The following is a 16,457-nucleotide window of genomic DNA, read 5'->3' as shown; positions in this document are numbered from 1 at the left end:
CAGAATGCATGTGGAAAATTGTAGTTTTAAACGTGGTACAACTTCGGCAGCATCTCACAGCCAGACCAGGGCGGCGCCAAGCACTTAGCCATTGTCCAGCCCAGGAAAAAAAGCAATGAGGAACTATGCAAGCAAACAGAAACAGCTCAAAGCTGCAAAGAAAACCCCAGCGTTCGGGAACGAAGGGCTGGTCTATACTGGAAACGTACATTGGCCTAGCTGCGTCTCTCAGGGATGTTAAAAACCCACCTCCCCGAGAAATGTAGCTACGCCAACCTAACCCCTGATGTAGACAGCACTAGATGGACAGAAGAATTCTTCCGTCAACCTAGTCTCCATCTCTCAGGGAGGTGGATTAATTTACAGCGATGGCAGAACCCCTCCAGTTGCCGTTTTTCTCCCCAAGCAGGTCTCTGTTGCACAAACTGCATGGAAAGAAAACAGGAGTACTTGTGCATGGAGTGTCTGTGCCAAAGCAAGCTGATAACAGGAGGGCTGCACAGACCATGAACAAGAGGGGAACGGGCTGAGCGTCTGGTACTTAAGAACTTGGGGAGGCTGGGTTTGAGGAGATGGGACTGGAAGGGCTGTTGGCAACAACCTGCCAGGAGTAGCTAGGCTGGTGAGAGTCGGGGTGAGACCTTGTGATTGTGGACTTTTTGCAGATACAGACTAACATGGCTGCTACTCTAAAAGGAATTTTCAGAGCACCAAGGCCCCTGAAGGTACAGGGAAGGTGGTGAGAGAACCTCTTACCGGTCTGGATAGTCCCCAGAATGTCAGACCAAGGCAGGACAAAGGGAGTGGAGATTGGCTGCAAGTCCCCCATCATGGATTCCCCCAGTTTAAAGGAGTCCAGTGGACACACAGCCAGCTCCCCTCATCACCAGGGACCCTTCCCTTGGCACAAGGGTTGTGTTAGGGACAGGGAGAGGGAAGGAGGAGTGGCTATCCCCAGCTAGGGTATTGTCCCTTGAGGACCACAGCCTGCTGGCACAAGTTAGAGTAGCACCTAGGCTGCTCTTAGTTGTGCTGGGGCAGAGAATCAGGGAGCCATAACTGACTTCCTTCCCACCTCCCCTGCCCTTGCTCAGCATGGAATCCAACTCTAAAGCTGCACAGGACCCTTGATTAAGCAAAAGGTGGGGGACAGCACAGTAGGACGTGGAGAGCTGAGGGCAGGAGCCCAAGGCATTTTCCATATTTTTGGCTTCTTACCGTAAATGGTGTTTCCTTCGATGAGCCCCTTGCCTCTCTCTCCCACGACCACTCCATCCGAGTAGCCACAGCAGATCAGGTTGCTCCTAAGGACAGGGTCACCCCCGCGCCGGATGTCCACCCCTCCCCACTGGTTCTCACGAATGACGTTTTCTAACACAGAGCAGGAGAGAGAAAAATCACCAGAGAGCCCCACTGAAAGAACGGAGGCCGTGCTGTGTTCCTATGCACAGTCCATCCCCGGGGCGTAGCTGCTAAACAATTATACATCTGACAGTCACACACACTGCTGGGAAGTCCTGAAAAGCAAAGAAGCTGAAAAGCAAAGTGCGTGTTTGTAACAGGGGCAGAAGAACCCAGCTGGGGAAGTGCGGAAATGACGCACATACAGCTGAACTGAGTAAATTCACAAAAACACATCGAATTATATCCTGACCCCAGTGAAGTCAAAAGCAAAATGACTAGAATGAAGCCAGGATTTCACCCACCATTTATTTAGCAAATTTCACCTCTTTTTGTTTGCAAATCATCCCATATAACTGGCCTGAATTTGCTCTTGGCGAAGTTAACCGGATTCACAGGATTGGGCCTGGATAAGCACCGTTCTCTACCCAATCACAGAGGGGCCTGACCCAGCTCAGTAGAGCAACAACACAGGAAAAGGAGATGCAAGAGCAACAATGGCTGGAGACAGGACCAATGGTTACAGCAGAAGCAGATTACTGCTTCTGTCTTTTGAAACAAAAGAAAAGATTTAATTTTAGCGTGAGCCACACTATTACTATCTTCTACGTTCTAGTGAGTATTTATCCTGCACTGTCTCTTGGGAGCAATTCAGGCTTTTTTAGCAACATATTAACTTTTTTAAAAAGTCCATAGTGGTGGATTTGTATTTACTTTTTTCTGATGGAAAATAGGGCAACAATTATAATCTTGCCCTATGGAACAACATAAAAGATTTAATTAAGTACAGTTACTGTCCATAACTGCAAACGGAGGGCAGCAGTGTATTCAGCATCTTAGGAATATCACCAGTTCTACATAATTAGCCTCTCTCCTTCACACGTATATGTTAAGCAGAACAATTGCTAGGGGAAACAACTTCAAGATGCCACTGAAGTAGAATAACGTTGACGATTCAAGCTCGCCGTGACAACCAAATACTGGACGAGTAAAAATACAGTTAATCTGGAATGATGCTTCCATAGCACAGCTCTATGAACAAACAGTGCCAAGGAGAGACCAATGATTCCAGTGAAACAATACAGAAAAGACATGCCTACACCCTCCCTTATTGGCGTATGGACTGATGATCTAAGTCTAAGGCTGATTCCAATAGAGTTTGCACTCAGCCACCGAGTCTAAAACAAAAATAACTTTGCAAGAAAGATGCATCTAAGTATGACTTAGAAGCCTGACGCCCATTAGGAAACACTGTCCATCATGCATAACAAAGCTGGTTTTAAATTATATACCTATTATTTGGCCTCTTCCATTCTCATTCACTGCTATACCAGCTGCAAGCCCCTGGAATATATGGTTCCCACTAGAGTAGAAAGAAAGGAAAACAAAGTTAGCTGCCAACGTTGTTGCTCTTTGTATTATATGTTAATCACACACAGATTTGCCCTAACTAGACTTTCTGGGTTAAAGGAACTGATGCAGTAGCCCTTATATCCTTTACACATTATCCAACAGAGAGCGCTTCTGTTCAAAGTGCTACCTGGTTGACTGGCTCTAGGCCGTAGTTCATTTCCTTTTCTTCTTTAATGAGACTGCATCAAGCTGTGTCGTGACAATAAAATGGTCATGTGTAACGAGGGAAAAATAGACGGAGGAGAAGATACATGCAGAACTTATAAGACAACCGAGCTGCAGGTGTTTGGATAACTTTCATGTAGTTCAAAATATGAATTGTAATGCCAATCAAATGGGGGAAAACACACTAAAATACAAAGCATCAGAAGCAACCCTATCATTAGAGACAGCTATTGTTGGAAGTGTACATCATATTGCAAGACTCGCTAATATACTTGTTAGAAAACATAAAGAAGCCACAAAATTAGGAAACAGCAGGTTTGAAAATGCTCTCAATTCACAGATCTTCATAAATGTAACCCCGCAAACTGCAGTAAAGGGCATCAAATGGGATGATCCTCCATGAGCGGAATACAGAGAGAACCCCCATAACGCACATCAACGCGTCAATGGAAGGCAAAGTAAACTGGAAAAAAATAGTCCAGATTCTGCTTTCCAATGCAAATCCACAATTCAAGTGAAGTCACATGGGTTAGTCCCAGCTGGCAAAGAAGCTAGCCTGATCCATCAAAGCATAACGTGCACATTTTATTTCAAAGCAAAAATAAAAGTCACATATTTTGGCTCAGAAGCACCATGGGACAAATCTTATTGTCATTTACACTCCCGTGATGTTGCGTGAGTGTAAGTAAGGATGGATTTTGGCTCAGTAAGTTGCACTTTAATTGTTTTCAGTTTGCTGCGTCATAAAGAGGAGTGAGGCAAGCAAAAGGGTAAAAACCACGGAGCTGTTTGTTGGAAAGGCAATTACAGTCTGATCCCGCAGACACTTACCCACGCTGTCCCAATAATTTCAACAGGACCCCTTGCACGAGCGAGGATTACTCACGAGAATAAAGGGCCCTACGTCTCACATCTTAGCAACTTTGGGCATAAAAGGCAACGTGCTGAATAGCCGCCCTATTCTCACTGTAAATAAATGAGTTGTGGACATTTGGGATACGTCTCTGAGCATTGCACCATCTCCGTTCGTGTACTGTGCTCCAGCAACAGGTACCATGGGGAGTGCAAAGGCCCAGATCCTCAGAGGTTTGCAGGGCCACATCTGGTTATGGAAATGTATGGTGGGCCATGAATGCTCATGAAACTGGGAGTTGGAGGGCGGGAGGGCTCAGGCTGGGGTGCGGGCTCTGGAGTGGGGCTGGGGATGAGGGGTTCAGGGTGCAGGAGGGTGCTCCGGGCTGGGACCAAGGGGCAGCCTCCAGGTGGCGCTTACCTCAAGCAGCTCCCAGAAACAGCAGCATGCCCCCCCCTCCAGTTCCTATGCGGACACGCAGCCAGGCAGCTCTGCGCGCTGCCCTGTCCGCAGGTGCCACCCCTGCAGCTCCCATTGGCTGTAGTTTCCAGCCAATGGGAGCTGCAGGGCAGCGCTTGGGGCAGGAGCAGTGTGCAGAGACCCCTGGCTGCCCCTACGCATAGGAGCTGGAGTGGTGATATGCCCCTCCTTCCGGGAGCTGTGCAGAATGTAGCAAGACCCCGACCCCGCTCCCTGGCGGGAGCTCAAGGACCAGATTAAAACGACTGGAGGGCCAGTTGTGGCCCCCGGGCCGTAGTTTGCCCACCACTGCTCTACACCCTAAATGGGCAGTGTTTTATAACGGACAGTCTAAGACCACAGGAGGCGCTGAATGATCATATGGACATCTGGCCATTATATATTGAATGTCTCAGTTTGCTCAGTACACTCAGAGCATGCGTTCATTTACTCCTATTTGCAATTGTATTTGTACTATACAGAGAAGCATCCACATTTTCTCTATCACTAGCGTGTTGAGAAAACTGCAGTAATAACATTACAGCATTATGCGTTAGGATCTCTCTGTCCCTGAAATACAATGCAGTGCTCACAGAAGACGCAATATTTAGAGAGCTATTTATATAGAGAGCTGCTGCCACACAACAAAAGGAGAAAGTACCACACCTCCGCCCACAAACAAATACACACACACACATCCACCCAACGATTTAATTCGGTTGTCTTTCCAAAAATGCATCTTCTGTGAGGCGATGCAAACATTTAGAACGATAGCAGCTCATTCGCGGGTATAACTCACTTCAAAATGCACTGGGGAAAACAAACGCCGCGCGAATGTTTTGTTCTGCAGCGGGATAGTATCGTTTAAAACCATTGCTGCTGCTCATTGACGAGCTCTCTGTGCAGGCTCCATGGACAAAGATCAGGCAGCGGAATCTCTCGTCAGTGCCACCTTGTGTCTTTATACTAACGGGCCATGGCCTGCCATTGTTCCATGTACACAGCTGTCTGTTGTCTCTGGCCTTACACTTAGATTACAAACTCTGTCGGGCAAAGATTATCTCTTTGGTAAATGTCTGTACAGTGTCTAGCACAAGGAGGAGGGGAGGGCAATCCTCTAGCTGCTACCACAATACAGATATAAAAAACAACAACAGTCATTGGGGTTAATGGGAGTTTGTATAAAAACAGATGGGTGGTTCAAGTGTGACTACTTACCCTTTGCACTGACAGTGCCTACTCTGAGAGGATGGCAATGAAATTTTCAGAGGTGACTATTACTTCTATTTTACAGATGGGGAAACTGAGGCACAGTGTGGTCATTGGCTGGAAAGCTCTGCGTCTTGCCAGAAAGCTCAAGACAACGCCCTCTCTGGTAGGGAGAGCACATGGATAGGCAAGCAAGGAGAAGGGGAGGGAGAGGACATCTACAGAACTCTCGGCTGCAAGGAGGTACTAATGATTGGGGTTATTCAATGGCAACAGGGTTTAAACTGAGCATAAGGTTCCCCATCCAGGGGGAGGCAAGAGCTTCTGGCTGGCTGTTTGCAGGGATGGTGGTTCAGCCCTGTTGGAGAGGGGATGGCGGGTGGAGCCGGGAGGCAGAGACAAAAGCAGAGCCCTTCCATTCTCGTTTGCACACAGGATCAGCACATGGGCTTCGTGGTGGGACAGCTGGAGGTAGAACAACATTAGCAGCAATCGGAGCTTGTGATGTGCATGCAGCATTTGCCAAGAACTCAGTACCTGTCAAACTGCACTGCACCGCCAACAGGCTGCTTTCATCCACCTGGGCTGCCCTCACCGGGTTGTTATGAACTTACTGGATCACGCTTTGAAATATACCGGTGCCGTATCGCATCGTTGATCAGCAAACACATCGGCGTGCACCACAGCTGCTTTGGTACCACACTGAGAGTGCGCATACAATATCCCCTTCTCCTCCGAGTCCGCAGAGCAAACTCAGCTCAGGAAGGGAGAATGAATGCAGGAGATGCAAAAAGAATTGTTCCCCTGGGGATCATTTCACTCTAGCCAGGGGAAACGTTCTGGGAAACCCAAGGCCCCTGGGTGCTGTACCAGTAAGTCCCAACAAGGGGCTGGTAGGTTGTGAGTCACCTAAGGCTGACTTGTCACTGCACTTCCCAAGCACCCCCACATGGGCCAAACTGAGGAGACGATCAGTTACGGACCGGATGATTGAACAGCTGCCCAGGAGGTTCAGCTTGTTAAACGCAAGACAGGGAAGCAAGGGAGGCTGGGAGGAAGCGCCAGAGATGCCCCGGATCGCCAAGCGATGAGATCTCTCCCCCTGCGCTGAGGGAAAAGGGAAAAGCCTTATGCTCCGGAGAACAAGCACTTGTGTAGCACATTGGGAATGACGCACACGGTGTTGGACCTACGCAGGAGCGTGTGAGGCCTGTTTGCCGCGAGGCGTCCTGGGGGAAGGAACCCTGCCCTGTGACATAGAGAACCCGCATTCTCAAAGGAGCAGTTTCATTGATGTCAGCGGCATGACATCCTGGAGCACCTGCACATCAGTGTGATTAAGGGTCCCCCACCAGGGCCAAAATCCCATAGCCTCCTAGCAGTGATGGGTCATCATCCAGGATGAAAAGAGCCTCTGCCTGAAGGCAGAGAAGATACGTGAGGCCTTTGGTAATGCTGTGGAATGGGAAAGGGTTACTTCATCTCCAGCATGACATGATCTACTGTGAGAAGCTACAAGCTTTACAGTCATGTATTAATAGTCACCCCTCCAGCGCCTTAGGGTCCGTCTTCACCGCAGTTAGCGCAAGTTAGACTCACTTGAGTGACTCCTCTCTGGTCAACCTCGCTCGCCTGAGAATGGCCTGGCCGCGAGAGAACACTGGGGCTGCTGGCTCCTCCCTCGGGGGTGCTGCTGAGATTTCTGGGAGCCCACCCCATGGTTTTTTGCGCTGCACTCTGCTGAGCCGCTCTAGGCACTCTTTCCCAGTGAACTGTGGGAGAATTTGTCTGTTGTGTCTGGGCATACCGGAGGAATTATGGGAAGGCACTGGAAGACTTGTAACTCTCAAGTGGAGCTAGCCTGCGTCCACGCTGCAGGGTGGCCGTGTTAGCAGCTGATGAGTTGTGCTAACTCGAGCTGTAGCCGATGGACCAGCCAACTCGAGGGAAAAGCACCACCACACTCGAGTGAAGTGGGGCAGGGGGGTGGGGGTGGATGGGACTCAGGTTAGGGGCAACACTTGAGTTATAACTCAGGTTAACTGTGCAGGGAAGACAAGCCCTGAGATTGTAGCTAGCCCCTCTGCAGCCACCCGGGAGGCAGCAGAGAGCACCTCATAGATTCAGAGGCCAAAAGGGACCATCATGCTCATCATAGCACAGGCCAGAGAACTGCCCCACAATAATTCCTAGAGCAGGAATCCTAGAAAAACACCCAAACTGAAGTTAAAAATTGTCAGGGATGGAGAATCCACCACGGCCCTTGGTAAGTTGTTCCAATGGTTAATCGCTCTCACTGATAAAAATAAATTATGCCCGATTTCCAACCTGAATTTGTCTAGTTTCAACTTCCAGCCACTGGATCACGTTACACCTTTCTCTGCTAGACTGGAGAGCCCATTATTAAATATTTGTTCCCCATGTAGGTACTTACATCAAGTCACCCTTTAGCGTTATTTCTGTCAAACTAAATAGACTGAGTTCCTTATGTCTATCACTACAAGGCAGGTTTTCTAATCTTTTAATCATTCTCATGGCTTTTCTCTCCATTTTAGCAACAGCCTTCTTAAATTGTGGGCACCAGAACCGGACACAGCATTCCAGCAGTGGTTGCACCAGTGCCAAAAACAGAGGTAAAAATCTCTCTGCTCCTGCTCGAGATTCCCCAGCTAACGCAATCCTGGGATGCATAAGTTTCTTTGGCCACAGTGTTGCACTGGGACCTCATGGTCAGTGAGCTCCTCAGCCAGCTCTTTTAGAACTCTTTTAAACCCCCACTCCCTCCTTTGGGCAGTATGAGCAAGGGCTGCCCAGAATCATGGTTTCTGCAGTCAGTGGGGCCTTCCCTTGGTGGGAGCTCTTGGGGAAGGGAGAGAGGAAGGTCAGAGTGGGCAGACATAGCCAGGACTCTGCATACCCCCACGTCCAGCAGAGCGGGTTGTGTGAGGAGTAGGTTGCACCATTGAAGGGGCTGTAGTAAACCTGTTCTCCTCCTTAGCAGAGAAGGGATACTTTGGGAAGCACAGAGCCCTCCGTTACTCTCAGGGGCACTGTGCTGGTGCAGCACCCCTTACAAGGGGCTGTGCTAAACCCGTACAATTTAGCCTAGAGTTTACAAAAAGGAAAATCTATCTACCGACTAGAGAACCTCACCCAGGACCTGCCTCAGTGCCCACCCAGAAAGAGTGATGAGAATCAGCACTGGACCCAGGTGCAGAAATCCAAACCACAAACAAACTCACCAGAGAATGACCCACTGGGGGCTCTAGGGAGATGTTTAATGTGCTTTGTTTCATCTGGGCTGCATCACTGAGCAGGCTAGCGACTGGAATCCCTGCCTAGAGGCAGAATGCAGGGGCTCAAGGGGGTCAGGGCTATTTTCTCTAAAAGTGGGCATCAGATTGCACTCACAGAACAGTATTTCTCCAAGTGCAGATAAAGCACCGAGGACAACCAGAAACAAGGGCTTTCCCTGCCCTTGGGCACCTGACAGCAGCATTGCCTGGGGCACTGCCCTCCCGTTTTCTGTATGTGCACAGGGAAGTTCCTGTGCTCACGACTGCACAGCTTGAATTCAAAGCAGTCGCTCCAGGCTCAATTACACTTAATGCCTAGTCAGCCCAGCTCAGTTTTGACAGCCGGAGGAAGCCAACCTTGTTCCATGACTACAACAGAAACACAGTGAGCAACGCAAGAAGAACTGAAAAGCTGAAGATATGGTACCCGCATTTGCTGTGCATTTGACGTTTCATGGGAGTCACTGTTACTGTTGAGAAGAATTTTCAAAATCTTGCCCAGGAGATGCATCCAAATGACGTTCAGATGTCCAAAGGGGTAACCCTCTGGTTGTCTAACAGTCACATTTCCCTGCTATGCCGAAATCCAAAGTGACAGAAGGGTATTTTTAAAGGTGCAGCCTGGGACCGCGACATTCATGTCCTATTGCCCACATGCGATTCAGTGCCTGAGAAGGGAAACAGAGCTATTCCACTGCAGTAAGAACTTCAAAAGCACATATGTGATTTAGGAGCATCAGCCCTATTTTCAAAAGCCCCTTGATTATTTCAGACCCTAATCCTCAGAGGCATTTCGGTGCCTAACTCCCACTGAAATCAACGGGTCAGCACCTAGATACCTTTGAGGATTGGGCCTTTTGGAGCCTAAATCCTGACTTAAGTGCTTTGGAAAATGGAACATAGGCTCCGAAGTCACTAAGGGCCAGATTTTTAAAGGTATTTAGGCACCAAAGATGCACACAGGTACCTAGTGGGACTTTAAAAAGTGCTAAGGGGCCTAAAGGCATCAAAATCAATGGCAGTTCAGTGCCTAGGAGCTTTGGCTACAACCCTAACGTCTGGAAGTCATCTGTCTGAATTACAGGCAGCCAGTCAGGACAGCTAAAGGGTTTGGAAGACAGGCTAACTCAGTCAATTATTGGCATGGCAATCCCTATTATCTGCATATTTAGAGTCACAACAGGGATAGAGCCAGGGCAGCAGGTTCGGTTTCAGCAGTAGCCAAGGAAGGCTCATTGTCCCACGGCGTTGTGCGAGCAGCACAGAATGACGTGGTTGGTAGGAACAAGAGTGCTTCCAAATGCGGGGGGAATCAAGCATGGTGACTGGTAGGGGAGCGAAGGCAAGGGTTCTTTTAAATTCCCACAGCCTACTCAGCAATGATTGGGCTAGCAATACTGTCTTGTGCAGAATAAAATTTCTTCCCCTACTGGAACCCGAGAGTAAATTATCCCTGCCTCTTCGTTCCCTTTCCTCCTCTCTTGCATCAACAACTGATCTTGATTGCTCTTGATTATAACCTGCTTTAGCAACCTGCCAGTGACACTGTGACTAGGGAGAAAATAAAAGCCACATAATGAATCACTTGCTCTCCAGCCTGTCTTTCTCCAGACTTATTAGCCACATCATCACAAAGACCGGTCCATTTTATAAATTGCTACTTGTCTGATGGAGCACTTCCATAATCCGTTATAAAAGAGACCCCCTCTTGACCCTGGTGTTTTACAGCACAGTAAATCGGTCTTGCACTTGCCAACCCTAACTCCCATCCTGGAACAAGTGGTTCTGCAAACGAGACTTAAGCATTTTTACAAGTAGCTCAAAATAATACTTTCAGCTCTGCACTCAGCACAGAATGTGGACTAATGAGAAGTTAGTGGGAGTTTTACTTAAATAAGGACTGCAAGATTTGGGCTTAATTATACATATTATTAGCATGAATAATCACATTTTGCCTACTATACATCCCTTGCAGTTACAATTCCGTATAATATTTTTCTTCCCTCCTTGCCTACACTGTTGTGTAGTGTTGCTATGAGCTGTTACATGCTGGCTGGATTCCATCCTAGATTCCACCCCAGAGTGGGCTGCATTTCAACAGTGACTGAAGTGGTTTAAATAGACTTGGTAATTCAATTTGGGCTCATTCAGGAGAAAGTCACTTTATCTAAGTTCACAGTATGGTAATTACAATTTAAAATACAAAAACCAAATTACTTAAAAGTCGAACAAAGGAGCATCATTAAGGGGTGGGGGAGGGAGAGAAGGCAAATGAAGGAAATATGGCAGCTTATTTCACAATGTTAAGTGTTCTAATATTGTATATTGAGACAGCAATTTTCACCCCAACATGCTTTACAAGCTCTGGTCCCTATGTATGAACTGAATAAGAGGAAGGGCTCCCGAAGATGAGGGCAATAGATTCAGACGCAAGTGAGCTGCATTCACTTCCTGATCCTGCTACAGACTGTGTGCGTGTGTGTGTGTGAGAGGCTGGACAAGTTACTAGTTTCTCTGTGCCTCTGTTCCTGACCTCTACACCTGGGAAGATCATTCTTCCCTCATTTACGTGGACTAAGCGCCGCAGGGCAGGGACTGTCTCCCATTCGGTGTGTGTGGTGTCTAACACAATGGGGCCCTGATCTCAGTTAGGATGAGGGAGGCAACCTAGTGACAGGTTTCAGAGTAGCAGCCGTGTTGGAGCCACAAGGAGGACTTGTGGCACCTTAGAGACTAACCAATTTATTTGAGCATAAGCTTTCGTGAGCTACAGCTTTTGTGTGACAGAGGAGGTGGAAAAAGCTAATGTACTCAATGCTTTTTTTGCCTCTGTCTTCACAAACAAAGTCAGCTCCCAGACTGCTGCACTGGGCAGCATAGCATGGGGAGGAGGTGACCAGCCCTCTGTGGAGAAAGAAGTGGTTCGGGACTATTTAGAAAAGCTGGACAAACACAAGTCCAAGGGGCGCTGCATCCGAGAGTGCTAAAGGAGTTGGCGGATGTGGTTGCAGAGCCATTGGCCATTATCTTTGAAAACTCATGGTGACCGGGGGAGGTCCTGGATGACTGGAAAAAGGCTAATGTAGTGCCCATCTTTAAAAAAGGGAAGGAGGAGGATCTGGAGAACTACAGGCCAGTCAGCCTCACCTCAGTCCCTGGAAAAATCATGAAGCAGGTCCTCAAGGAATCAATTCTGAAGCACTTAGAGGAGAGGAAATTGAGCAGGAACAGCCAGCATGGATTCACCAAGGGCAAGTCATGCTTGACTAATCTAATTGCCTTCTATGACGAGATAAATGGCTCAGTCGATGAGGGGAAAGCAGTGGACGTGTTATTCCTTGACTTTAGCAAAGCTTTTGATACAGTCTCCCACAGTATTCTTGCCAGCAAGTTAAAGAAGTATGGGCTGGATGAATGGACTATAAGGTGGATAGAAAGCTGGCTAGATCATTGGGCTCAACGGGTAGTGATCGATGGCTCCATGTCTAGTTGGCAGTTGGTATCAAGCGGAGTGCCCCAAGGGTCAGTCCTGGGGCTGGTTTTGTTCAATATCTTTATTAATGATCTGGAGGATGGCGTGGATTTCACCCTCAGCAAGTTTGCAGATGACACTAAACTGGGAGGAGTGGTAGATACGCTGGAGGGTAGGGATAGGATACAGAGGGCCCTAGACAAATTGGAGGATTGGGCCAAAAGAAATCTGATGAGGTTCAACAAAGACACTTAGGACGGAAGAATCCCATGCACTACTACAGACTAGGGACCGAATGGCTCGGCAGCAGTTCTGCAGAAAAGGACCTAGGGGTTACAGTGGACGAGAAGCTGGATATGAGTCAACAGTGTGCCCTTGTTGCCCGGAAGGCTAATGGCATTTGGGGCTGTAAAAGTAGGGGTATTGCCAGCAGATCGAGGGACGTGATCATTCCCCTCTATTCGACATTGGTGAGGCCTCATCTGGAGTACTGTGTCCAGTTTTGGGCCCCACACTACAAGGATGTGGAAAAATTGGAAAGCGTTCAGCAGAGGGCAACAAAAATGATTAGGGGACTGGAACACATGACTTATGAGGAGAGGCTGAGGGAACGGGGATTGTTTAGTCTGCAGAAGAGAAGAGTGAGGGGGGATTTGATAGCTGCTTTCCACTACCTGAAAGGGGGTTCCAAAGAGGATGGATCTAGACTGTTCTCAGTGGTAGCAAATGACAGAACAAGGAGTAATGGTCTCAAGTTGCAGTGGGGGAGGTTTAGGTTGGATATTAGGAAAAACTGTTTCACTAGGAGAGTAGTGAAGCACTGGAATGCATTACCTAGGGAGGTGGTGGAATCGCCTTCCTTTGAGGTTTTTAAGGTCAGGCTTGACAAAGCCCTGGCTGGGATGATTTAGTTGGGGATTGGTCCTGATTTGAGCAGGGGGTTGGACTAGATGACCTCCTGAGGTCCCTTCCAACCCTGATATTCTATGATCTCTAGGCTCTACTGCAATATAAATAATAATACTAAATGCAGCCATGTCTGGGGTGGGAGGGCAGCAACCAACCATCCCAACAGCAAGGGACAGGGCCATTCTGACCAAAACGACCAGGGCAAACCTCTGAAGAGAAGAGGACTTGACGAGCTGCATGGCTTTCCGTTTCCCCTCAGGAGAGATGTACCATTAGGCCGTGCCCTTTTTCTGCCAGGTGCCCACTGACTCTGGCAGGCGCAGAGTATAGATCCATCCCCTGCCCCACCTTGGAATGCACCAGACATTGAAATGCTTCTTACCAGGGAGAGCAGCAAGGTCAAATTTAAGGGGGAGGCCACTCTGGTTCATGTGTGTCACCTTCACCAGGAGCCATGCACCAGGGGAGTGCACCCTCTCACTCCCATGCCAGGAAACCACCTGTCCAGGCGGCAATGCCCTGCAGGCTCCATGCCCTGCCCTCAGGGGGAACGTTCTGCTTCCCATGCTAGCAGAGTTGCATGCACAATTCGAAGGCAGGATATGACCCAAAGGAGATGGCCCTTTCATTTGATCAAGGCTAAAAAGATTACTCTCCTGGGGGGGAGGAGGCCAGAGCTCACTTTTCAATTCCAGCATTAATGACTAATCAAACTACCCATCTGCTGTGCTTTGACAGCAGGGTTGCCCGGTGGGTGTGCATGAGGGGGCAGAGGGGGATGGACACAGAGAGGCTTCAGAACATGATCAGTGTCAGACAAGATGATCACAGCAGTTCCTTCTGGCCTTGGGGAGTCTGTGACATGTTTGGGGGGATTTTGCACTGTGTCTGGATCAGTCCCAGCATAGATTAGCACATGATCCAATCTCTGCTCTATGGAGCCAGGAGACACCCTGGAAAACAGCACACGCTGTCCCCCTCCTCACCAGGAGCTATGTACTGCATGTAGGAAGAGTTCATGAAGAACCACAGCCAAAGAATGAAGTCAGCTGAATTCTGCTAGTCTGAAGGAAACCTGCCAGGCTCTGACACTCCTGTTCAAATGGATCGGATGTAATCAGCAAACTCCAAAAGAAATAAGGTGCTAGGAGGATTTTCAGCAGGAAGACAAACCAGAATGGCAATTACTTGTCTGACGATCGATTGCTTCACTCCCCCCGACTCTGAGTCCAGCTGCCACCTTCTCTGAACAATGCAGCACCGGCAAGCCCGGTTCCCTTTGAAATCAAAGGTCAGCATTAGAGAACTGCACATGGGAGCTGCTGGGGGACAGAGGCAGCCAGAGAAAAGCCCCATGACAGTGATATTTCTGCTCCTTACCTGAGGAAGGAGGTTAGTACATGAAAAACATACAGTGAGGGAGACAAACATGAAAGGAGGGAGCAAGAGAGGTCATTGCTTAATAACATACCTCACAATGGGGTTCCCATTATACAGAATATAAATGCCAGCTTCTTTATTCCCGTAGATCTGATTGCTACGGATGATGCCTTTTCCGTTGCCAAGGACAACAATGCCTGAGCGAAGGCCACTGTGTATCTTATTACACTGCAGTTTCATTTATGCACATGCGGAGAGAATAAAGGCAAAACAGGAAGAGATCACTCAGACAAGTACACGACAGGAGCTTGCAGGAGAGAGATGGGCAGCTTGTATGGAGAGGGATGTGGACAATGGACCCAGTTGCCAGGAGCGGTCAGAAAAACAGAAACCCCTTTAGTAGACCAAAGTCCTGTTCCACTTTTAATTTTCCTGCATAAATTTAGTGCTCACTGAAATAACTTTAAAGCTGCCACACTGGGTCAGACCAATGGTCCATCTAGCCCAGCATCCTGCCTCTCACAGTGGCCAATGCCAGGTGCCCCAGAGGGAATGAACAGGCAATCATTGAGTGATGCACCCCATCTCCCACTCTCTGATTCTGGCAATCAGAGGTTACAGACATCCAGAGCATGGGGTTACATCCCTGACCATCTTGGCTAATACCCCTCGATGGACCTATCCTCCAGGAACGTATCTAATTCTTTTTTGAGCCCAGTTATACTTTTGGCCTTCATAACTTCCCCTGGCAATGAGTTCCACAGGTTAATTGTACATTTTGTGAAAAAGCACTTCCTCTTGTTTGTATTAAACCTGTTGCCTATTAAACAGATGCTGGATCTATAACTCTGGCACGACTGGAGTCCCCCCTCTACCCAGCTGGAGTCTACCCAGCTGCTACAGCAGCACTGCAGCCATCTCCACCCTGCCCTGCCAATGGGTCCTGACCCTGGATAGGCCTGGGCCGGAGGGTCTTCATGCCCATTCTATCCCCAGCAGGCCTGCGGACACCCAACTAGGGTGCCATGCTGGGCAGTGCCTCTCTGTGATGTGCCTACCAGGTCGACCATCACCAAACAGCCAGCAGAGGAGGGGAAAAAACATTGGTCAGCCCTAATATGAATTGTTGGCAGCACCATGGAAGTGAAAGCTCTACATCTCCTGAACCAATCAGGAGCCCTCCCCGCTGCTGGAGAGAGCAGTCCTGTACAGTTGAAATGCAAAGGATTTTGTTTGGTCCATGGAGGGCACGATCTTTGAGTGGAGCAATACACCTGCATGCTTCTCACGCACATACATGGGGCCACCACCTAATCACGACACAGGCAGATGTCCTGCTAGGTGCACTCAAATGGCAACACGCTGCCTTTACCGCAACCGGCTCTTTCAGGGGACAAAAACAGAGGGATAAACAGAGCTTGATGAGCACGCTTAGAGCAAGGACGGCGAGTGTGTCAGGCTCAGTCTTCCCGTTTCCTCCATATAAAGATCTCTCCGGCTCTACGCAAGAATGTTATACTTCTTGGCAGCCCTGGAACACAGCCCAGGTCAGCCAGCTTTGGTCCTGCATCAACTCAGCTCATTACGTCATCTGAGTGCTCCCTGTAACCAAAGGAGTAGTTACAGCGTGCTGACAGACAGGATAAGGGCCCAATCTAAGCTGATCCCGGGGCAGACAGGGTGAGGGAAGGAAGGACAGAAGAGCTATGGGACAGATTTTCAAAAATGCTCTGTGCCCCACAGCTCCCACTGAGAACAATGGGGATTCCCCTCTCCCCAGCTGAGAGCAATGGGAGCTGTTGGCTGCTCAGCTCTTCCCAATGGGAAGCTCCTGTTTCAAGTGCTGCAGAGTTGCAAAATATTGGACTTTAAACCTGACCTTGGCGCAGGGCTGAATATT

General features: G+C 48.7%; 1 protein-coding gene across 4 annotated transcripts in view; it reads right to left on the bottom strand.

Annotated features, from left to right (window-relative positions):
- Positions 1-16,457, bottom strand: part of FBXO10 (F-box protein 10) — a 78,660-nt gene that overhangs the window by 29,574 nt on the left and 32,629 nt on the right. For all 4 annotated transcript variants that reach the window (XR_012159142.2, XM_073345729.2, XM_073345727.2 and 1 more), the window contains exons 5-7: positions 14,649-14,785; positions 2,694-2,764; positions 1,219-1,371 (exon numbers count right to left, since the gene is read on the bottom strand). Coding sequence is in view for 3 of the 4 variants with exons in the window: in XM_073345729.2 (XP_073201830.1) it covers positions 1,219-1,371; positions 2,694-2,764; positions 14,649-14,785 (361 nt within the window). In the remaining variant the exon portion in view is untranslated. The remainder of the gene's footprint in view (positions 1-1,218; positions 1,372-2,693; positions 2,765-14,648; positions 14,786-16,457) is intronic.

This window comes from Lepidochelys kempii, chromosome 5, assembly GCF_965140285.1.
Source record: "Lepidochelys kempii isolate rLepKem1 chromosome 5, rLepKem1.hap1, whole genome shotgun sequence".
Taxonomy (NCBI): Eukaryota; Metazoa; Chordata; order Testudines; family Cheloniidae; genus Lepidochelys; species Lepidochelys kempii.
The sequence above is the reverse complement of the archived record's forward strand: the minus strand, read 5'-3'. Positions and strand labels throughout refer to the sequence as shown.